This window comes from Pholis gunnellus (assembly GCF_910591455.1).
Source record: "Pholis gunnellus genome assembly, chromosome: 10".
Lineage (NCBI taxonomy): Eukaryota > Metazoa > Chordata > Actinopteri > Perciformes > Pholidae > Pholis > Pholis gunnellus.
In genome coordinates, this window is record NC_136537.1 from 24,908,004 (window position 1) to 24,932,374 (window position 24,371).

The 24,371-nt window shown below is 40.1% G+C and overlaps 2 protein-coding genes across 3 annotated transcripts in view; one reads left to right on the forward strand and one right to left on the reverse strand.

The window, feature by feature from the left end:
• Positions 1-3,003: 3,003 nt before the first annotated feature.
• Positions 3,004-16,315, forward strand: slc25a48 (solute carrier family 25 member 48; the record flags this gene model as incomplete). The annotated part of the gene is made up of 7 exons (XM_079167464.1): positions 3,004-3,058; positions 5,249-5,292; positions 5,686-5,757; positions 6,526-6,778; positions 8,770-9,057; positions 12,363-12,496; positions 13,999-16,315. 7 exons carry the CDS (start codon positions 3,004-3,006, stop codon positions 14,101-14,103), a joined length of 951 nt encoding a protein of 316 aa, XP_079023590.1. The 3' UTR covers positions 14,104-16,315.
• A 729-nt stretch (positions 16,316-17,044) lies between these two features.
• LOC306701764 (uncharacterized protein) overlaps positions 17,045-24,371 on the reverse strand; it is a 42,340-nt gene continuing 35,013 nt past the window's right edge. For both annotated transcript variants that reach the window (XM_079167167.1, XM_079167166.1), the window contains exons 12-21: positions 24,217-24,365; positions 23,862-24,130; positions 22,953-23,031; positions 22,827-22,852; positions 22,617-22,745; positions 21,965-22,095; positions 19,033-21,880; positions 18,757-18,865; positions 18,352-18,473; positions 17,045-18,232 (exon numbers count right to left, since the gene is read on the reverse strand). In XM_079167167.1, the coding sequence (XP_079023293.1) occupies positions 18,200-18,232; positions 18,352-18,473; positions 18,757-18,865; positions 19,033-21,880; positions 21,965-22,095; positions 22,617-22,745; positions 22,827-22,852; positions 22,953-23,031; positions 23,862-24,130; positions 24,217-24,365 (3,895 nt within the window). In that variant the 3' untranslated portion in view covers positions 17,045-18,199. The remainder of the gene's footprint in view (positions 18,233-18,351; positions 18,474-18,756; positions 18,866-19,032; positions 21,881-21,964; positions 22,096-22,616; positions 22,746-22,826; positions 22,853-22,952; positions 23,032-23,861; positions 24,131-24,216; positions 24,366-24,371) is intronic.

The window sequence follows — 24,371 nt, forward strand, 5'->3', positions numbered from 1 at the left end:
CAAAAGCTCTCTAATGTACATGTTTCATCTTGTCTGGGAAAAAAAAGGGGAAGGTTTCAGTGAGGTTCAACACATCGTGGAGTCTCTGCACTGAAACTGATATCTAGTCCCAGAATATCGCTCGTCCCTCTAACCTGAACCCAAGTGTTGCTGCAGATGCATATTTCTGTTACAGTAGAGTCACACGAGCTCAATATATCCTGTCAATACATGAATATATCCTCAGAATAGTTCATGAAGTCTTAAAGCTCGACACTAATAAAAACACATTGTGCTTTTTAATCCTCTTTGAGTTTGTTGTCTTCATTTTTGCCTCTTTTATTTTGAAAGATTTCTGTCTCTTAATGTTTAGGAGATGCATGATGAATCGGTTTCTATATATAACGCGGTGTTCAGAGTAGCTGGGGGATCCTGGAGGCCTGACTGTCTATAAATACTATATCTATCTATATATATATAGATATATATATATATATATATAGATATATATAGATATATATTCCTATATATATATAAATATATATTTCCTCTCCATCATAAGGAAACCCAGACTAAACTTAGTATCAGGAAGTATATTCTGACTGTTTTATACTCTGATGCTTTGATTTAGTCCCTTTTTGTGATTCAAATTGTATTTTGTATTTTTTATGTTTATATATTAATGTATCTTTTCACTGTACCAACAATTCATTAAAGGCCTTGCTAGTTTACCATTGATTGTTAAAATGCATAAAATATATAAATACAAAAATATACAAACATATAAATAAACTTAACGTAATTAGATTAAATCCGCCTACTTTAAATGTTAACAGCGATTTCAAGATCATGCAACGGTGTCGAATCATCTTTCCTCCTGTTCGTTTCCTCTCCTTCCTTTACATCACATATGGAACTTAAAGGTAGTGAGGAAAGGAAGGGAGGAAAGGAAGGGAGGAAAGTTAAAGGATAGGAAACAGAAATGGAACGGTGGGTTTCTGTTTGTGTCCGCCACAGATCAGTAAAGGTTACTGCGATGAAATGATTTGTCTCAACCTGAAAAGCAACAAGTTAAGTTGGAAACTAAGTCTGTGGGAATATTGTATTTTTGATGGGTTATTATACTTATATTTAGGTCAAATGAGATGTTCTTCCTGTTGAGTTTCCGTCGACGGCCTTGATCCTGAACAGTAGAAAGTTTTCCTAGAGAGCCGAGACTCTGATGGAGAATTATTCTGTGTTTCCAGATCACTGAGGAAATGTAGAAGCACAATAAAGAGCCAAAGTCTTTATTTATATATATAACATTCATTCTACAGATCTAGATGTGTTCAGTAACCTGTAACCTGTAACCGGCTTTAGTTTTGAGAGAGTAAGACCACAGAAAGACGTGATGCGATGCAGCAGCAGCTGCTTCTGGTGTTTCCTGCTGCAGGTCAAACTTGCATTTCTCTGGTGATTTTCCACCAAAGTGTGAAACTGTCTCTGTTATCAGCGTCTTATCACGAGGTGGAGCGGGTTGGTCTGCATGTGGAGAACGTCCTTCATAACCGCTGTCAAACATTAACTTTCATCATTTTTTGTGTTTAACCCTTTAACGATCATCTGACTGTACATATACTCTGTGTAGCTGTATTCATGGTGCTGCAGTTTAATGTGTCAAATATTAAAGACAAACATCTCATACTATATGAAAGGCCCAAAGCAAGATGATTGACAGCAAAAGCAATACAAATATATGAATCACATTATATACATGTCAATAAATAACACTATTTTAAAATATGAACAGAAAGAAATTGTGTAATTTATTTGCAAAACTAGATATTTAAATATATATATATATATATATATATATATATATATATATAAATGCATACAGAAAAAAATGAACAAATAAATTAAAATGTTTTTATATTTTGTTATTTGTCTTATATATTTTAACATTTATTTACTCTTTTATTAATTTCTCTTTATATTTCTAGATTTTTTTATTTACTTGTTTATTCTTTTCTTTATTCCTCTTTATATTTCCACGTTTATTTTCTTATGCCTTTACTGATTTAATGTTTTTTTAAGGTAATCTACTTTCAGTATCTGTTAGTCTCCCCGGGTTCACTCGGTTTGCTTTGGTGTGTGTGTGTGTGTGTGTGTGTGTGTGTGTGTGTGTGTGTGTGTGTGTGTGTGTGTGTTTTATATGAGCGATCAGGAATCCTGCCGCTGCCCGTGAATGACCTCAGGATTGGAGTTGGTTGTGTTCATTAAATTAGGACCAATAACCCAGGTATATAATATATAATATAATATAATAACAGGTATTAATAATGAAGCTGAACTTAAGAAACACAGACGGGCAGAACTGGAAACCATTTCCTTTGTTCTCAGCTGCCTCAGAGGAGGTTTTACCTTCATGTTGTTCTTTTGTTGCTGTTTTAATATATTAGTTGTTTATACTGGTGTTATATATTATATATATTAATAAAATAGAATCAGGTTTGGTCTTTGGAATATCTTATTTTTGTATGTTTGTTTTCCTCTCACATCAAAGTTAGTTATATTCCTAATTATGAAATGTAATATGTTTCTATTCATTTGGTTAATTGTGTAGTGTTTAGTTGTATGGTGAAAGATTCTTATATAATGTTTGTATTATGTCATGAAACAGCTTCTTGTGTGTTTCTGCTCAGCTCTCCACCTCATGGCTCATTTCCATGACGGAGTCTCTATTGGCTGTGTGGCTCTGGGGAGCTCGCACCTGATTGGCCAAGAAAGCTGTACCCCGCAGAACCTTGTTCTGATTGGTTTTCTCGGGGCCACACAGTTGTGTAGCTCTCTTGCCACAGCTCACACACACACACACACACAGACACAGACACACACAGACACACAAGGTCTCTTGTTGTCTTTTCTCAGAAACAGACCTGCTCGCTACATTGTCAATAAATGGCTGTAAACACGTCCAGCTTCAAGCCGCTGGCTGATGAGAGACAGTCGGCTGAAGTTTGGACGCCCTCTGATCTGAAGATGCAGAGCTCAAAGAGATTTCTGCTGGAGGACTTCATCGCAGGATGTATCGGCGGTGAGTGACACGTTTATTACCCTCTGTTACCCCGGTGTGTGTGTGTGTGTGTGTGTGTGTGTGTGTGTGTGTGGGTGGGTGCGTGGGGGGTCCGTGCACTTAATCGCTTCTCATAATGCATGCTTGTTAGGATTACATCATCTGTGCATGCATGGAGGAAAAAGGGTTTAGAAACAAGCACAAGATGTTATTTTGGAACCCCCCCCCCCCACACACACACACACACACACACACACACACACACACACATCCAGTGTAAACTAAATAGGGTCTGCACAGGAATCTCCCCCCCCCCTGTTATCCCTCCCCGACACACGCTCACCTCCCAGTGTTATACTCTGAACTGAGATAGAGCCAGTAGTTCAATGCGTTATCACGTCCACAGATGCGTTCAGGGCCGCGCAGGACTGATTATGTCAAAGTGTCAATTCTACTGTAAAAACGCCTTCTTCAAGTGGGATACCTGCTGTGACGGGCCCGGCCGCTAGGGGCGCTGTGGACGCATCGTTTTTAGTTGCTCAAACTAAAAAGTAGGCCGCTGACAGTGAGACCAGATCCAAGACAGCTGCAGCTGTTTTAAATATAAAATTAATGTACGATGAATGAAATATGAGAAGAAAGAAGCAGTGACTCTAAAATAAATCTGCTTTGTACAGAAGAAATGAAAGAAAGTTCAAACTGAACATCCATGTAAACCAAAACTAAACACATACCAAGAGAAATGAATCCTTGAGCTGTGAATGTTCCAAATCTAAGAAGAAGAGTTGTGTCATAAAAACTCTAAAGTAACGTCCTGTGATTGAATAGAAAGGAGAAGTTAAACCTCTGCCCTTCTGTGTGCAGATGTTGTGGCATCAAAAGGTAAAAAGCAACGACTGGACAAGCCGTTTAAATGCATTAAAGTGCTCCCAATACTCAAGTCAGAGCTGTCCGAGGCTGCGCTGTGATTGGCCGGTCCGTGTTCGTGGGACGGATTTAGCAAAGAGTTCATTGGTTTCTCTAAATCGTTACTGATGGATGAGCCCTGCAAAACAGGAATATAGCAATAAATCCAGAAGAGATTAAAGTGATAAGATCCATTTTAAGAAACCTTATTCGTCCCTGTGAGAGAATATTATAGGAACGTTTTACTGATTTATTGTGACGTTACAGGAAACAAGGTTTAAGTTTTTAGAAACGTATTTCAATGTCTTTAAAATGTTGCATTCTCTTGTTTTCTGCTGCTGAATTCAAGTAAATGAGTTCAAGTTAACAAAGCTGGACTCTGTTAACATGACTATGTTAACAAACATGTCTGCGAGGGTTAACTCCAGTCATGCACTGCATGCTGGGAAGCTGCAGCAGCACTTCTGAGATGAAGCTCGTTTTCTCTCCGGCAAACCGTTTGCTTTGGTTTGGAAAGTTCTGAAAGACGGATCTGAAGTCCAGCCGACACACAGCGGCCGTAGCCGGTTTGTACTCGGTGTGCTCGTGTGAGGAACACTCACAATGAGAGCGCCGTTAGAACGAGGGGTTAATAAGGGCACAAAGGCTTGTTTTTGTCCCAGGGGCCCCGTGACGGGGGCCCAACTTGACAAGTCTCTTTACAACATGGAGGAATGGAACAGAGAATGAAATATGTTTCTATACATCCCTCTCCCTCCCTCCCTCCCTCCCTCCCTCTCTCTTTCTCTTTCTCTTTCTCTTTCTTTCTATTTAATCAAAGTCAACTTTATTAGCATTACGTGCAACACGAACAAAAAGCCCAAAACATTTGAATGACATTCTGTTTCAGTTTGTTGCTTTTATCTTTAGAGGGAATAAAAAGTGTCAGAAATAAATCCAATGATTTCCTTTTCCAGCTAAAAGCAGCTCTTCATTTTCACCAGCAGTTCCACGGATGCATGTGTCTCTGTGTCTCTGTGTCTGTGTGTCTCTGTGTCTCTGTGTCTCTGTGTCTGTGTGTCTCTGTGTCTCTATGTCTCTGTGTCTCTGTGTCTCTGTGTCTCTGTGTCTGTGTGTCTCTGTGTCTGTGTCTCTGTGTCTCTGTGTCTCTGTGTCTGTGTGTCTCTGTGTCTCTATGTCTCTGTGTCTCTGTGTCTCTGTGTCTCTGTGTCTGTGTGTCTCTATGTCTCTGTGTCTCTGTGTCTCCTCCTCCTCAGCACTCATTCTGTTCTCCTTTCTCTGTCTTTCTTCGGGCTCTGGCTGCAGGAGGCTCCAGCGTGGTCGTGGGCCATCCGCTGGACACAGTGAAGGTATGAAGACCACCTCGTCCCTCAGCTCTTTACAACCTTCTCCTGGTTACACTTCTATAAAAGAGAATAAAAAACAGCAGCTGGTCCAGATGTGGATCAGCTACAGATGCTCTTTTTTAGTTCTTTATTTGAAGAACCTCCTGTTATTTATTTGCATTACTTGAGCATATATTCCTGTCCTCTTATCTGACTGCTTACTGCTCGGGTAAAGAGCTGTCCAGTCAGAGAGTAGATCTTTATTATTATTGATATCTTAGAAGTTTGGACAGAAAAACTATAATCTGTGAGGAAAGACTTAACGGAGCCGAGGCTCACTACAGAAACCTGGTCTGTCCGTTGTTTTCTGTGTTTTTGTATTTTCTTGTTTAAACTGATTTGGTTTCTCTGGTGCAGACGCGGCTCCAGGCGGGGAAAGGCTACAAGAACAGTCTTCACTGCGTCCTCACCATCTACAGGAAGGAAACGGTAAACACCAAGCTGCTGTGAAGCAGTACGGTTCATTATGATTCGTACATCGATATGCCGAGTTTTTTTATACATTTGTTAGGAAATGTGGATGTTAACAGTTTAATCACAGTCATTTTATTCAGCTTACAGGAAACAGTTGAGTTTGCAGATTCTCTGTAAGTTTCAGTGACACTTTCTTGAGGGCGAAGCAAGAATTTCACAGAATATTACTCGTATTCACACAACCGTGCATTACGAGTTTTGTAATTCTTCTTTCCGTTTGTCGCAGTAACTTGTTTCTTTTTTAAATATTTTTATTGAAAGACGAAAGTCAAATTGAAAACAGCAATGGAGAGAACGGGTCAGCAGGATCAGTCCTGCAGGGTTCATTTTATAGACATTAAATATTATTCATTATTTTTCAAAAGCTGGTTTGAGTTGTGTTGTTTGCTGGATGTGTGTGTCGCCCACAGACCCATGTTGTTGTTGTTGGAGGTTGATCTCCTTCAAAGAAAGCCGCTCCTCAGTAACCTATTTCTGTCCCGGAAATTCCAGACTCTGTCCAGGAATACTTCTGTTAAGTTAAATGAGTTCAGCCGTCCTCTGGAATTCAGGGATATCAGATCCACGAAGCCTGAGCATGTTGTAACAAGCCTGAATCTCTGTCTCCTAAACTCCAGCCTCCTCTCAGCAAAGATAAAAACACATTTGTCAGCAGAGTTGGCTCAGGCCAACATGATCTACGACGCGTGAATGAATGTGTCCTCGCTGCTCTCTGTTTCTCAGGTGATGGGCTTCTTTAAGGGCATGTCTTTCCCGCTGGCCAGCATCACCGTCTACAACTCGGCGGTGTTCGGCTTCTTCAGCAACACGCAGAGACTCATAAGCAAGTATCGCTATGGGGACGGGCGGCACCCCTGCGGTATGGTGGACCTGACTGTGGCCAGCATGCTGACCGGCCTGGTGTCGGTGGGCCTGGGAGCCCCGGTGGATCTGGTCAAGATCAGACTGCAAATGCAGACGCAGATGGTTCTCGCAGGTAAATCACTGTTTACTGTTTTTTTTGGCTTTGAGTTTTTCCTCCTTGAGCAGCAGGAGGAGGACTTGTTCCTTCCTTCAGAATTCATTCTGCAGCTGAAAACAAGATGAGGATGGTGTTGTTGTTGTTTTTTGGTTTTATCTAGTATTCTGGCACAATTACCTCGTCAACACCTGTGCAGACCCAGCTGGTCCCAACAAATTTGTCCAGTTTTGTTTGCCTAAATAAATAAATAAAAAAGAAACAAGAAAAGCAAGACTGAAATGGAAGGAGTCTTTCTTACTTCCTGATGTTGTGCCTCCTCCATTCCCTTCCCCGCCCTGCGTCTTGTTCCCGCTCACGGGAGACGCGAGTGGAGGAGACAAGAGGAGAACAAACTGCTCCTGCAGTATGTTTCTAATCACCCTAACACATAAAGATTACCACGATAGATAGTTTAGGGTACTTAAAAAAAGACTTTACCTTGAAACAATGAACCCCCCCTCTATACTCAAACTCTCACTACAACTCAACTCCACTTCCTGTTTGAACCCTAACCAGCAGGTGAAGAGGATTGAGCTCATTAACTATCATTTGGTCAGTCGATGTTACATATAAGCACTTCAATGGATTTGAATGGAACGTGTAAATAAATGAACTGAGTGGTTACTTCATTGAAAATGTGACAATGATGAGCAGAAATCTCTTATGCTAGCAGCTTAGCATGCTGGCCATGCTATAGCCACAAGTGCTTATTGTGCTAGCATAACTTAGCCGCAGAAGCCTGTGCTACGTATGTAGCAACACAATAGGACTACAGATCTGTTGTGTGGAATAGAATTGCAGGAACTAGAATGTGTCTGGCCAGTGTGCAACCTGCCCTTAAAGAGACACTAAAGGAAGTTGACATGACGATAGGGGAAGTTATAGTGCTAGCCTACTATAAATTGAAGTGGCAGTTGAAATGAAGGCACTGGACAACGTGTTTAAATGGAAGTGCTGAAAGAAGTTGAACTGGTATTAGAGCTTGAGGCTATGCTGGCAGCTGAAACGGAAGTACTCAAAGATATCGAAGTGGTTGTTGAGCTGAAAGTTTAAATGCTTAATGGAGTTGAAGAGCCAAGTTGAGATGTAACGGGAGTGTTAGCGCTGAAAGCAACTGAAGTGTTGCGTCATTGACAAGAGTTTAGATGAGTCTCTTGCTTCCATTTCCTCCTCTTCTCAGTCAACACTGTTGCAGCAGTGATTAACATCCGTACATTCATCCACTCTGACAAGACAAACTCTGACACAAATGATCCGTTTACCAGTAAACCAATAAAACTGAGGTGAGAGAAGGTTAATTACAAGATTTGGTGGACATGAAACCTTTCTATCCTTTTATTTGTTTATGGTGTCTGTCAAGCTCACACCCTTCACACCTCTCCTCACGCGATGACTCGCATTTGTTTCGTTGACTTCACGCTTCGGCCTCGTCTTTTAGGAGATTCAGATTGTTTTTATGATGGTGCAAAGTGCAACAAAGCTTCAGGCAACATTTTGAAAGTCATTTCCGCTCACTCTCCTGTGATTAATGTTTCTGAATTGTTTATAAACCTGACAGTTTGTGCATGATCATGTAAAGAGCAATGATTGTTCTTTATATCTACAATAAAAAGGTTTGTCACAGCTGAACACAGTGAATGTGTCCTTATAATAGCAGTAAACCCAATCCCAATGAACAGTAGGTCAATGATTCCTAAAGAGTCAGACATGAAGGTAATGAGTCAGACAATCTCTTTGCAAACTCATCAAGTTTTTCTATCGCAGTGTGGAGAAAGAAACACCAAAGTACAATATGTCTGCTAATGTTTAGAACATTCACCAAAAATAGTCAGTAACTACAAATAAAAGCGGTTCTTTCAAGAGTCGCCAGTTTCTACTGATTTTCAACAATCCTTAGAAAATGGACCGGTTTCAGTCGCAGGAAACAACTAATCGCTGGTTAATCACATTGTATTCCGTCTCCACAGAGAACTTAAACCTCGCCGGCAACGTACCGAATGGCACCAACATCCCTCTGCGCTCCATCGACAATCCCACCCAGAGACTCTACCGAGGCCCCGTCCACTGCATCAGCAGCATCCTGCAGACCGAGGGCCTGCAGGGCCTGTACAGGGGCGCCGGCGCCATGATCCTGAGGGACGTTCCCGGGTACACGCTCTACTTCATCCCGTACACCATCTTCTGCAACCTGCTGAAGCCCGACGGCACGTCAAGCCTTCACCCCGGTTCCATCTGGCTGGCTGGAGGACTGGCAGGTAAACGTCACGGACAATGTCCAGCTTTTTAACCTCACCAGAGCTGCGTTTATTAGGAGGTTTGGTGAGTAATTAGTGTGGTGCAGCATGAGGAAACGACTGAATAGTATTTGTGGAGCTGTCATTGGTTACTCAAGATTGAGTCTCACTGCATTGAATGACCAAATGGGGAGAAAGTTGCATTCAATCCACACCGACTTACAAAGGCCTTAAAAGTGCTGCTGCTCTGCTTTTGGGTTGGCAACTGAAGCCGGTTGTGTTTTTAGCCAAATGTATGTTCCAAACAAAACAAGAGTTTTGGCTTCTGAAGCATCTGAAAAACCCTAGTGCAGCATGTTTGACATGTTCCTCAGAGTGGTATGTCAGTCAGTGTTGATTTGAATGTGTTGGGGGAGTTTTTGTGTATTTTTAATGCAAATAGAGGAGTGTGGGGGAAAATGAGTGTGTCTGATTTAAGCTTCCACGCAATTTGGTATGAAAACAGAGTATGTTTGGAGCTTATCAATCTGTCTATCTGTCTATCCATCCATCCATCCATCCATCCGTCTACAAAACAAGACATTTAAAGGCGACATCTCGGGTTATGGTTACTATAACGACCATTTTTCCCAGTTTTCTGACTTTTAATCGACGAAATGATCAATCAAGAAAATAATCAGCAGATTAAATCATAGAGAAAATAACCCTTCAGTGTGCACTGACTGGCCACCAAAGAGTTCTTGTGGGTTCATCGTGTATTTTGGTCATACTTTCATAATTCTATTTTCACTTATTTTTAATAATATCTTGCAAACCACGTGACTTTATGTTGGACAATACAAGAACTTAAAAACATCACGTTGGGCTTTAATTGTGAAAAATGGTGTCTTTTCAGTAATTCACTTTTTGGACATTTCATAGACTGAAAGATTCATTGAAAAAAAACATGTGGCAGACTTATTGATAGTGAAAAATACTTGATCTAGCTATCTCTACATACATACCTAGCTGTAGCTCTAACTCTAGTTCTAGCTCTAGCCCTAGTTCTAGCCCTAGTTCTAGCTCTAACTCTAGTTCTAGCCCTAGTTCTAGCCCTAGCTCTAGCTCTAGCCCTAGCTCTAGTTCTAGCTCTAACTCCAGTTCTAGCTCTAGCTCTAGCCCTAGTTCTAGCCCTAGTTCTAGCCCTAGCTCTAGCTCTAGCCCTAGCTCTAGTTCTAGCTCTAACTCCAGTTCTAGCTCTAGTTCTAGCTCTAGCCCTAGTTCTAGCCCTAGTTCTAGCCCTAGCTCTAGTTCTAGCCCTAGCTCTAGCCCTAGCTCTAGTTCTAGCCCTAGCTCTAACTCTAGTTCTAGCTCTAACTCTAGCTCTAGTTCTAGCTCTAGCTCTAACTCTAGCCCTAGCTCTAGTTCTAGCTCTAGCTCTAGCTCTAGCTCTAGCTCTAGCTATCTAAAGCTAATCAGAGTCGGCATGTCACCAAGTGAAAGCAGCACAGCAGCAGATTCCTCCGGATCATGTAGTAACTGAAGCCACCAGTGTGCTGTAAACTAAATCCATCTTGGAATGATCTCCCACTGCTTCTCAGTGGACACCACAATACTCTCTTGGTCTATTTAATGGCAGCTCGGGGGCAGGGCTGCATCTGACAAGTATTTTACATTACCGATAACGCTGACACGTGTTTTTAATTAATCTTTTAGTCAAAAAACAAAATGACTGAAAAGACTCAAACGTGACGTTTTTAAGTTCTTGTTTTGTCAAACCAACAGTCACATGATTTGCAAGATTGTAATGAAAAGAAACAATGAAGAAAATATACAATGAACCCACAACAACTCAGGAAGTTGGTGATGAATTTGGTGGCCAGTCAGTTCACACTGAAGGGACGGAAGTCTTGATTCATTTCAGTCTCAAACTCATTCTGTCTGTGAGAACAAGTCAGATTTGACTCCAATAGGAGTGTCCTTCCAGCCCTGGATGGGTCTCCATGATACAATTATGTATTTTGCAAATTATTTTCTTGATGAATCCTTTTGTCGATTAAAAGTCAGAAAACTGTTGTTAACCACAACCCAAGATGTCTTGTCCGATCAGTCCAGGCAGCAACCTCCGCTTCTGAAAAGTGAGACTGTGGTCTGGGAGTTGTTTTCGTCTTCCAGATGCTAGCTGGCAAACCGGCTAAAATTATCTGCGTGTCATTAATCCGAGAGGTGTGGATGTTATATAAGCCGTCAGTTTATATGGGACTGAAGCATTCAACACAGAGAATATCCTCAACCAGACCGCTGAGCTGTTCTACTTTGTAACTGAAGAGTATAAACTGCTATTTTATAACAACACTACTGATTAACAAATTATTAATTTCTATATTTAAAGCAAGTTGTTGTCAGAAGAAAGTTTATTTAGTTTGGCATCTTGTGAGTAGCGCTGCAACTTCTAAGTATTTTCATTATCGATTCACCTGCTGGTTATGTTCTTGACTAATCCGTTACTTGTTTTGTAGATAACTTGTAAAAAGATGTTTGTTATAATTCACCACGGAATGATTAAATGACTTAAGGGGAGACACTACAGGTGAATAGGGTCAAAACATGAACTCATAGATATCACCATGAAACTTCACCACTTCATTACTCACATTAAGAGGATTATTTATTGTGTTACAAGTTTTCTAAAATGTTGTGTTTAAATATGTAAATGAGGCATTATGTAATGGTAACTTTTGGAGAATCTAGAAATCTACAGACATAAATAGAAAAAGTAGTAAAACAAATAACTAAATGTGTATTTTGGATGTTTTCGTTCCACTAGCCTGAATGAACATGTTATGGAAGAAAAATAGACCAAAATTGCAAAAATTAACCAGTGCATTAAAAACGTATTAATTAATAGTTTTTATTAGGTTTTACGTTAAATTAATCATTCCCCGTCCGATCTGACAGGATGTAGTTTTTTGGATGGATGGATGATAGATGGATGGATGGATGGATGGATGGATGGATGGATGGATGGATGATAGATGGATGGATGGATGGATGGATGGATGGATGGATGGATGATAGATGGATGATAGATGGATGGATGGATAGATACTGTATGTGAACTCTGAGTGCAGATATAGTCTTTTAAACCCTCAATATGAAAAAGCAAACTCTCTCTATCTGCATATAATACAAGCTTTGCATAATGTCCGTGTCTGTTTGCTGGAACGTTAACACTTTGTACTTTTCCTTGTTCGATGCTTTATAATCTGACTTTCTGCATTACATATGTTCGTGCCTCCCTTCGCGTCTAACAGCAGCAGCTAAAAGTTGACTTTTCTCTCATTCAGGGTCTATTTCCTGGGTCACAGCGACGCCAGCCGATGTGGTGAAGAGCCGATTGCAGGCCGACGCTCATCTGCAGAGGAAGTACAAAGGGATCCTCCACTGCATCCTCCACAGCTACAAGACAGAGGGAGCACAGGTGAGCGGTCACCTCATGGTGCTGAAAGAGGGTTTGCATTTTAAAAGACACTGGTTTTCCTCTGCATGGTATCAGCAGTGTTTTTATTGGGGAAGTTTGAGGAAATAAAACCAGAAGAGGCCGTGTTTCACACAGTGGATGCAACATTTTCTCGAGCGTGACTCGTCTTTTCGTCCATCCTCTACGAATTAAAGTGATGCTTCAAGACTCGACTGACTACATTTCTCTCATCTGCCTCCAAGCAGATGAGAGAAATGTAGTTTTGCAAAAATACCTGATGAGATTATGTTAGTTTTATTGAACATTTTACAGTATATCTACTGTAGTGCTGATATAATATACCAACCATGACTTGGTTTCAACAGCATCCTCGTGTTGTACGGAGTAGTTCCAGCCCCTTAATTCATTTATTGTTTTAATTGTAATCGTCCATCCATGATTGCATGAATGTCCTCAGATGTTATCACCGTTACCCAGCCCGGCGTTCTGTACTGGCTGCTGTAAATGCAACAGATGGTTTGATCATCGGGAGGTGAAACTGTAACCCAGATGAGACTCAAGCAGAGTTATCAGAACTTGAATCCCCTGAAGTGTAGTGAAGTTAAGATCAGGTTACAACACGACATCACATCTACACATGCAGAATGAAGAACTAACTAGTGACTGATCTGAGTATTTATTCATCAGATAGTTTTATTTACTAGAGAAAACATAGAAATATAGGTTAGTGGTCAGTGGAAGTCACATCAGGTCAACAGTTGCAACATGGCCGCCCGGCCTAAAGTCAACAACACGTCTTCTGCAGCTTCCAGTGAGGTGGCAGAATGTAGACAAACTATCCAGACGTCCGACATGGAGACGCGTCAACAAACTCTGTTTTTTGGTAAACAGTTAGGTGTGATCAATAACGGGAGGTCGCTGGTGGACCGGACCTCATGGTCACAGATAAATGGGTCGGGTTATTACTGGACAAACGTCTTCAAGTAGCAGTCGGCAAGAAAAACAATCAAGACGATGAACGACACAAAACACTGATGGAGAGAAAAAACAAGTTGAAAATAAGTACAAGTAACTAAAGCCTCTGGATACGACTCTAAAATAAGATTAACAGCATGAAATATGAAATGTATACAACATATCGAGCTATAGCTCCAACTACTGCAGATGTTATGCACTTATGAATTTGATGAAATATTGATATATGCGTTAAAGTTTCAACTGCATTTGATGTGACGTGAACAAGATTATTTTCTCCAGAGAAGAAACGAGTTTTAAACAGATTTACATTTTGTATCTACAGGTTGTGAACATTGAGGAGGACTTAATGTCTTCTGCCTTCTCAGCTAAAAAATGTGCTTACAGACCAACTGGATCTTTGAGTTTGACTTATTTTTAACTTGCTGAACATCAATGAATTGGACAGGGATTTGATTCTGGGTTCATATCGGTTAAGTCCCCCATAATCAGAAAATAAAAACTAAACGGAACGTTCTTGTGTTCAGGTGTTCTTCCGCGGAGCGTCGGTCAACGCCGTCCGAGGCTTCCCGATGAGCGCCACCATGTTCCTGACCTACGAACTCTCCCTGCAGTTCTTCAGGAGTTTCTAGGACGGAGGAAACATTTGGGTGATAACTGGAATCACACTATTTTTTTTTTGGCAAATGAGCAAACAGGCCCCAGTTTCTTTGAGACAACAGATTGGTAGCAGCTGATGCTAACGTGCACTTAACACTTTGAGCTCTCTGATGTAGACGTCGCTGACCTTCTCGCCACTCAAAGATTGGTCGTTCATTTTTGGATTGATGATGTTTAAATAGAGTAACTGCTTGATTGGGTATCGACGAAATCAAATATAACGTTATAATATTATTTATCAGCTCATTTACCCTAAACAGGACTACTCAACTACCCGAAACCTAAAACCTGCCGATAGCTAGTTAACATTAGCCGTTAGCTGTTAGCAGCCGGTGGGCAGCAAGGTCCTGCTTGGCTAAATAACGGAGCTAACAGCTAACGTTAACTGAGTTTGCATTGAACAACATTATGATGCGTTCAAGCTCTATTCAGCAAAAATTTGCATTGGATGAAGGCAAATTCTATCGTTATCATTTAGTTTTTTAGAGAGAAACTTGAATTATTCCAGTTATTTGAAGGAAATATTTTCACAGCAGTGACTTGTACTTGATGTCGGCCAATATGCAAGTCCAGGTATCGGAACTGGTATCAGGAAGAGAAAAAATGGTATCAGAACACCTCTATAAAGTAGTACTTTAAGTTTTAAATTACTGAGAAATAGGACATCAAAGTCATCGATGTGATCCTGGCTGGTGTACTGAACATTTAGCTTTAATGCTAAAACTTTACCTCACAAGTCCTTCTGGAATCTCTGGGAGATTAGTGATTATTATTAAAACAACTGAATTGTTATTTTTTTTGTACTAATACAAATTGCAACAATTGAGTTGCTGAAAGTATCGTAACTAGTTACTAGTAACTTTTCTGAGTGTAAAATATCTTAACAGCTAGCATGCGCAACAAGCTGTTCATGAAGCTGATGCCGTTGCTAAATGCTAAAATATTAGCATTACAAAGCTAACCGAGAACACATGGATGATTTTGGTGTCAAGGGATCAAAAGTATTTCTTATGCAAATGTCACCAAAGAGCTCTGTGTGCTGCTCTTGAAGCAGTTCGGAGGGATTGAAGTTCTGTTGTCTGTCTGGAATCAGTCTGTCCTGAAACGTATTTCATAAATGAAACTTCAGCTTTTTCATGGTAGAAACCTTGATTCTTCTGTGTGAGCCTGAGACAAAGAAGAAGTACTTAAACCAATGTCAAACAGCTGACATATTTAGGTTGGAGACGTTTTGGTTAAAACCAGGCAAAGTTTGGTTAAAAAGTGAATGTTTTGTAGTTATTTAGGTTCTATATAACCATTATTTTAGTAACTATATTTGAACATGTACAGACCCTCCACACCGTTTATAATAGATATGTATCCTGTAAGGGCAGTTGCTGTTGAAATAATGTCCATACGTTCCCTTTACTTTTTAACAAAATGTAACTTAGTTTTAACCGAGACGTCTTGTGATATGCAAATCACCAAATCAATGCTTTTGGTCATCAAGAAGTCATTAAGTCATTAAGAAGGGAGTCGTGCTGGATGGACATTTTCAACACAGCCGTATAAAGTTATCATTTTTGATTTGTTTCAGTTTAATTTAACTTCAGTTTAAATTTACATTTACGTGCATTGACACGTTTTCATTTCAGTTTTAGAATATTTCTTTAAACATAGAATCATATTCAAAACCAGTTGATTTTGTAGTGAATTGACTGCTCTTATGTTGTATTGAAAATGACGCATCCATCCGTTTCATTCATTAATTGTTTTCCAATGCACATGGACTGTATGTGCGTCCACCTGTAAATATGTTTGTGTTTCTTATATTAAGAAAAGGCAGTTTAACGAGTCAATTTTGACTTCACCTTTTTCATTTAATACCGTAATTCAGAGACTATGAGCTACTGCAGCAGAGTTACATTATTGTTTGTAGAATTACTAATCTCAACAGTTTTATGGCATTTGCAGCTTACGATGCACAAAAGAAGTTTCATTGTAAAATGTGATTCACCTGAGACTGAAGGAATCTTCACTTTGATGGATTAAAAGCACATTAACACGAGGACTCATGGGTCTTAAGACCTAAACCAACAGCCTCTTCACATTTTGGAGCGAATACTTTCAGAGAAATTGTCTTTGCCAGCCTAATAGCTATGTTTTAAATTATTGTCATGTAAATACTTGTAAATATGTGAATATACCATTTCAGACAGAAATGTATTATTGTAAATAATTAAAGCTTTTAAACACACGAGTGTTGCTGCTTCTTCTCTCAATGGATACTTCTCAGAAAAATGTGCGACTCATGTGACTCGCTGTCACGTGTCAATTGCAACATAAAGATAATGAATTGTTACGAGATAAACGCTTGATGCTGTCACAGGCGTGGCGGCCTGACGTTGGCCCGCTGCCTGCAGACTGCTGATAATAGTCTGAGGCTCTGAAACAGTTATGACAGTAAACTATACAGTAAACTGTATGCTCTGTTTGTACAGTAACTTGAACCTCCCTGTGATGTTAGTGTCCACTAGATGGCAGCGGTTCATTATCTGCCTCAGTTCTGTTTCTCTGCATTCAAACTGGATGTCCACTGGAGTTCAGTAGCCGAGGATATCCGCAAAGAAATCCAAGATAGCAACTAAAATATCACTAATAAGCTTCTTTTTTTTTTATTACATCTTTATTGATTTTTTTTTATTCATTTGTTGATTTCATTGTTCACTGCATTTAATAATGCAGGAATCCTGAAGTAACTTTGATTTCCAACCGGCTACACCAATGACACACTTCTAGGTTTACAATACATTGATTGTAAGATAGCACAACTAAACTCCTTGAACCACTGTATCAATGCAACATGATTCAGATAGGCGGGACGGGAACAAAGCACAAGACAATGAATTGAGTGACTAACCCAAAGCAAGGTTTATTAGAAATAGTATTATCAGTAATACACAACACTAAAAACAGTCCTGTTCCCCAGAAAAAACACTCAAACAAAGTCATAGTATAGTAAGACACCATTGACAGGCGACCACATGAAACGGGTTAATAACTTGATTAAAATGAAGGATTTCTAAATTGAATTCTCAAACTGTTTATTAGAAAGTCATTGTACAGTCCTTTAAAATAAAATCCAAATATTTAAGCATACAAAAAGTGAACAAAATTCCTAAAATTACAAAGTAGCAGCTTTAATGTTCATTACCTTTCAGCTGGTTTGATCAGAAATGACTCTGGGACTTTAACAATGGAATATACACCTGAACATAAATATTTGGGAAATACTTTTGATGAATTTATGACCTTTGAAGATGGAATTCAAATCTCAGCAGGTTCAGAAAATGACTCGCTAGATCTGAAGAAAAATGGTTGAAAGATTTCTCTGTAAAAAACCAAGCTTATGAACCTATTTTATAATTAAGCGCAGTTATGGCACAGAATGTTATGTTCTAGCAAAAGTATCAAGGAGTCAAATGTCTTTAGTTTCCCGCTGAGATCAGGAACCCTTCGTCTGAACTTTGAAGAGGGCAGATTTTAAAACATCCAGAAGGAAAACGTGTGAATTATGCAAATTAGGAGTTGAGAATGAATCACATTGTTGTCCTTGTGGTGAGTTTAGAATATCTTTATCAAACAAATGTTCAGAATCCAGAAATGTTTTGGTGCACTGATGCAAAATGAAATAACTCTTTGTTTCTGATCTTTGGTTTATTTGTTTAGAATTATTTGAAACATGTATGTTGCTACTCTGGTTTCTTGTCTCTCTTTTTTAAAATAGTGCTGGGAATATTATCTATGCATGACAATAATAAATAACAAACCCAGCCTTTGTGTCCTCGAACAAAACACTGAATATTTCACAGAGAAAATACAATTAAAACAACAAGTCTGAAAGTCCACGTTTTCCTCTTTCTGGCGTTCCTGATTCAGATTTCTGGGTAAATTCCAAAAAAGGTTTGAACTGGTTCAGAAGTTCCTCATGAAGTTTCAGACAAACAGATTATTAAATCAGAATAATACATGAGTCACAGTGTTTGTGTGTATTCAGCCTTTCAGGAGGTTGTGTTATTCAAACGTTCAGCTCGCCCACGGATCTTTCCCCGTCTTCTCCTGAAACACAATAAAAAGGTTTCCATCACAATCAGCAGCATTAACGCAGCTGACAGGAGAGATCGAGACTTAATTAATTAAGACTGTTAATAAAATGAATATTAAAGATATGAAATCACCTGGTACTTCCTGTAGTGCGTTAGAGTTCTGCAGTGCTGCAGCTTGGCTTCATCCTCGTCAGCGTAGATCAGCTGACACAAGTTACAGAAGTAACCGACGACCGGACGAACAAACTCTGTTCCTGTAGGAACAAGAAGAACACAGTGAGGGGACAGTGAACGCACCACGGCTGCTGATCCAATGAGAGACAAACTAAATGATACTATACAGTGTATGTGATAGACTAAACCTGTAAAATGCATACTAGACACTTAAAGATACCCATATCTACTGGTGTAATCAATTCCCCCCCAATAAAGTTTTAAGACATGAAGCATCGGTTTCACTCGACAGAACCGGAGGTTGCCGCCTTTTTCCACCCAGGGTCAGGTGAGCAGTGTAAACAATGAGGTGGATTCTCTTACCAACAGGTTTGGTGGGTTCCTGCAGATCCACAGCGCTCCCTGCAGGTCCAGATTGTTGCTGCACTTGGATCGTAGCCTCCGAGTCCTGCAGCCGATCAACAGCAGCTTTCTATACACAGGATAGATTATTAAAACCTTTATCTGGTGTTCCTGATCTGCAGACTGAGTATTCATTCATAAACAAACTGAACCACATGCATATCAGTGAGAATATCCAGGTTTTTAAGTTGACTTTACATTCTGCAGCTGCAAAACGCTGCTGGTCTTCAGTTGTACCTGTTCAGTCAGTGGTTTTGGAGGATCTCCAGTAGAGTCTGGTTGATCAGGACTCTGTGAATCCTTCAGTCCTGAACCAGATGTCTCCCCCTGAACATCGGAAGACTTTTCGTCATTACACTCGGCCATCTCTTGAGTCTTTTTGTCTCTAGACTCGTCCATCTCTTGAGTCTTTTTGTCTCTACACTCGTCCATCTCTTGAGTCTTTTTGTCTCTACACTCGTCCGTCTCTGGAGTCTTTTTGTCTCTAGACTCGTCCGTCTCTGGAGTCTTTTTGTCTCTAGACTCGTCCGTCTCTTGAGTCTTTTTGTCTCTAGACTCGTCCGTCTCTGGAGTCTTTTTGTCTCTAGACTCGTCCGTCTCTGGAGTCTTTTTGTCTCTACACTCGTCCGTCTCTGGAGTCTTTTTGTCTCTAGACTCATCCATCTCGTGAGTCTTTTTGTCTCTAGACTCGTCCGTCTCTTGAGTCTTTTTGTCTCTACACTCGTCCGTCTCTGGAGTCTTTTTGTCTCTACACTCGTCCGTCTCTGGAGTCTTTTTTTCTCTAGACTCATCCATCTCGTGAGTCTTTTTGTCTCTACACTCGTCTGTCTCTGGAGTCTTTTTGTCTCTAGACTTGTCTGTCTCTGGAGTCTTTTTGTCTCTAGACTCGTCCATCTCGTGAGTCTTTTTGTCTCTACACTCATCCGTCTCTGGAGTCTTTTTGTCTCTACACTCGTCCGTCTCTGGAGTCTTTTTGTTTCTAGACTTGTCTGTCTCTGGAGTCTTTTTGTCTCTAGACTCGTCCATCTCGTGAGTCTTTTTGTCTCTACACTCGTCCGTCTCTGGAGTCTTTTTGTCTCTACACTCATCCAACTTCACAGTCTCTTTGTCTCTACAATCGTTCGTCTTTGACGTGTTTTTCTCTTTACACTCGTCTGTCTTTTGAGTCTTTTTGTTTTTAATCTCGTTCGTCTCTGGAGGCTTCTTAGTTGATCCTTCCTTCTTGTGGATCGCAAACTTTTTCTCATCATTCGTCGATTCGTTCAACTTTTCAGGCATCGAGTCATTCTCATGAGTCCTTTTTCTTTTTAACATCTTGTATTCCGGACTCGTTTTAGAGATGGACTCTTTTTCTGGAACTTTTTTAGCAGCAGACTCCTTCTCAGTGGAGTTCTTCTCTTCAGTCTTTTTTGACTCTCTTTCTGGAGTATTATTATTGACAGACTCTTTCTCTGAAGTCACTTTAGACCAGTCTTCCTCTGGACTCTTTTTAGACGTAGACTCTTCCTCTCGAGTCTTTTTAGACGTTGTCTCTTCCTCTCGAGGCTTTTTAGGCGTAGGCTCTTTCTCTCGAGGCTTTTTAGACGTAGACTCTTCCTCTCGAGTCTTTTTAGACGTTGTCTCTTCCTCTCGAGTCTTTTTAGGCGTTGGCTCTTTCTCTCGAGGCTTTTTAGACGTTGGCTCGTCCTCTCGAGTCTTTTTAGACGTTGGCTCGTCCTCTCGAGTCTTTTTAGACGTTGGCTCGTCCTCTCGAGTCTTTTTAGACGTTAACTCTTCCTCTCGAGGCTTTTTAGACGTTGACTCTTCCTCTCGAGTCTTTTTAGACGTTGGCTCGTCCTCTCGAGTCTTTTTAGACGATGGCTCTTCCTCTCGAGGCTTTTTAGACGTTGGCTCTTTCTCTCGAGGCCTTTTAGACATTGGCGTTTTAGACGTTGACTCTTCCTCTGGAGTCTTTTTAGATGTTGACTCTTTCTCTGGAGTCTTCTCAGACGTAGACTCTTTCCCTTGATGTTTTTTAGTCGTTGACTCTTTCTCTTGAGGCTTTTTAGATGTTGACTCTTTCTCTGGAGTCTTTTTAGACGTTGACTCTTTCTCTGGAGTCTTTTTAGACGTTGACTCTTTCTCTGGAGTCTTTTTAGACGTTGACTCTTTCTCTGGAGTCTTCTCAGACGTAGACTCTTTCCCTTGATGTTTTTTAGTCGTTGACTCTTTCTCTTGAGGCTTTTTAGATGTTGACTCTTTCTCTGGAGTCTTTTTAGACGTTGACTCTTTCTCTGGAGTCTTTTTAGACGTAGACTCTTTCTCTTGAGGCTTTTTAGACGTAGACTCTTTCTCTTGAGGCTTTTTAGACGTTGACTCTTTCTCTTGAGGCTTTTTAGATGTTGACTCTTTCTCTGGAGTCTTTTTAGACATTGACTCTTTCTCTTGAGGCTTTTTAGATGTTGACTCTTTCTCTGGAGTCTTTTTAGACGTTGACTCTTTCTCTGGAGTCTTTTTAGATGTTGACTCTTTCTCTTGAGGCTTTTCAGACGTAGACTCTTTCTCTGGAGTCTTTTTAGATGTTGACTCTTTCTCTTGAGGCTTGTTAGACGTTGACTCTTTCTCTGGAGTCTTTTTAGACGTAGACTCTTTCTCTGGAGTCTTTTTAGATGTTGACTCTTTCTCTTGAGGCTTTTTAGATGTTGACTCTTTCTCTGGAGTCTTTTTAGACATTGACTCTTTCTCTGGAGTCTTTTTAGATGTTGACTCTTTCTCTTGAGGCTTGTTAGACGTTGACTCTTTCTCTGGAGTCTTTTTAGACGTAGACTCTTTCTCTGGAGTCTTTTTAGACGTTGACTCTTTCTCTGGAGTCTTTTTAGACGTTGACTCTTTCTCTGGAGTCTTTTTAGACGTTGACTCTTTCTCTGGAGTCTTTTTAGATGTTGACTCTTTCTCTTGAGGCTTGTTAGACGTTGACTCTTTCTCTGGAGTCTTCTTCAAGGACTCCTCGCTCCCATCAGACTTCCTCTTATTAGATTTGTCGATGTTTAGTCTCTCACTCCTTTTGCTGCCCTTCTTCACATCCTCGGCCGACTGAGGCGACAACCTATGAAGACAGGGATTCAGGATTAATGACCACAGAAATCTGAATGGTGAACAGAAGAAGAGGTGAAAGTTTGGGGACTCTGACCCGTTGGGGAGAGTCTTGTATCTGTTGGAGATGTGTGGGTAGATTATGAAGCCGTTGATTTTAACAGATTTAGATGTCAGCTCTTCAACGACTCTCAGAGCCTCAGAAGAAGTCGACATCTCGATGAAACCCTGAAACACACCAACAATAATGATGAAGAGATGTCATTAAACTCAAGTCCCATCTGTGTTTCCCCCAATTCAAAATCCGCTTTATGAAAATCCGCCTATTCAGAATAAATTTGCAATCTAGTATTAATTATTGGTTTAGATGAGGCAGAACATGGCGCGTATTGGGGTTATCCCAGGGTAGAAACTTCAGTAGCAAATCTCAAATTCATGCTTATTAATGAATAATGTTAGGCCTATGCCTAGACGGTGTGTTTTTTATTTTATTTATTTATATTTATATATATATATATATATATATATATATATATATATATATATATATATATATATAAATTAGTGGTGGGCAAGTTAACACATTCATTAATTAACGCCGACAATTATTTTATCACGCGTTAACGCAGTTTTTAAAATTTATTATTAAGCGGACATTTTTAACAAGAACCGGGCAGCGAGCGTTTCTCCCTACGTTGCATCAACAGATGACATTGTGTGTTGTAACAAACAGAAGAACAGTTTCTGACCGCTCTGCGTCTGCGGGTCCGATAGAACTTCACCGCCGTCCCAAAATCTTTCACCAGGTTGATGAATTCAGTGTCGTCCATGGGACTAATCGGGAGGTTAAGGAAGTAAACCACTCGGGACGGCGAAGACTGCAAACAACAACAAAAAAACATCAAGACACATCTGACCAACAAATTAATTAATTATTAATGTCATTATTTCCTTCTTACTTCGCATTCATCTCGTACTTCTTCATCTGCAACAAACAAAGCAGAGATTAAATATTATATATAATGACTAATGAAATTAGATTAGAGTCATTTCAGATTGTTCCAGAACAGTCGCTCCTGGTTTACCTTGATCATCAGACTGGTCTTCTCCCAGTTCATCCAGAGTGATGCAGTTCTCCAGGTCTATAGGGAAATCTGGTTCCTCCTGGAGACAACACACAGGCCAGAGACTGGTGAGACCATTTGCTGATATTTGTTGTTCATCTGATATCAGTGATTCATAGTTTGAAGTCTAAACATTAGTTTTATACACGTATCCTGTTTCAAACATTGGGTATTTAAGTCTTCTGAGCCCACAGTGGTTAAATACTTTAAGTAGTACTATTCCTACTGCTACTACAAATACTCTGTCTGCAGATATCGGACTGGTGGATTTGATTATTATTATCATTACTGATATTATTGTTTTCTACTTGAATCATCTGTTGCTGACAATCCATAACCGTCAAAGTGTATTTCTAAATACTAGGGGAGCAAATATTACTTTTAGAGATGGCGCGATCACGTTTTCTGTGCCGTCTGTACCGATTGTCTATGAGCAATAACGGCCGATACAGATAGTTTGTTTTATTTTAGCAGCTGGTGAACAACACTTTTTCTTTCAACACCATCACGAAATTTCAATCATTTCCACCACCGTAAAGTCAGTATGAACCGTCAAAAATGCTAAGTCAATGGACTCCACCGTTACTCGCTCTACTTCTGTCGATGTTACAATGTAACATTATCAGAAAGCATCAACGGCGATCTCCAGATAGCAGATTTTCTACTGAATATTGGCTCATAACTTTTAACACTACGATGGTCAAACTGTGTGATTAATCCACAGTTCATGTAAGCGCCGAACCGTGACGGGGGATCCGTACGGATCATCCATCAACTCAATCTGTTACAGGGCTACTAAATACATGTGTATTTCAATTTTATATCAAAGTATGATGTTTCATCTGTAAAAGAAGTGTGTTGCGTTTGCACCTCGTCGTCCTCCAGTTGAGTCTCCTCTGCTTCTTCCTCCTCCTTAATCGGTATCTCCTCCTCTTTTTCTGCCTTTTCCTTCTTTATCTCCATTACTCTCTCCTGATGATCAACCTTTTCCTTCTTTATCTCCATTACTCTCTCCTGATGATCAGCCTTTTCTTTCTTTATCTCCATTACTCTCTCCTGATGATCAACCTTTTCTTTCTTTATCTCCGTTGCTTCCTGCTGATCATCAGCCTCTTCCTTCTTCAACTCCGTTTCTTTATCTGAAAACGGAAATCAGAACAGTTTCTTTAAAATCTGTCTCTGGTTTTCCTTTTCCAGAAACAGCGTAGAATTTATTCATGTCTACCTTCTTTAGGTGAGTCAGTTCTCTCTGCAGGACGGTCGTCTTCCTCCAGCTGGTCCTCTTCCTCCTCCTCTACATCTTCATCCTCCAGACTCTCTCCGTCCTCTCCGATTACCTCCATCCCCTCGATGTCACTCTCCTCTGCAGACGACCTGCAG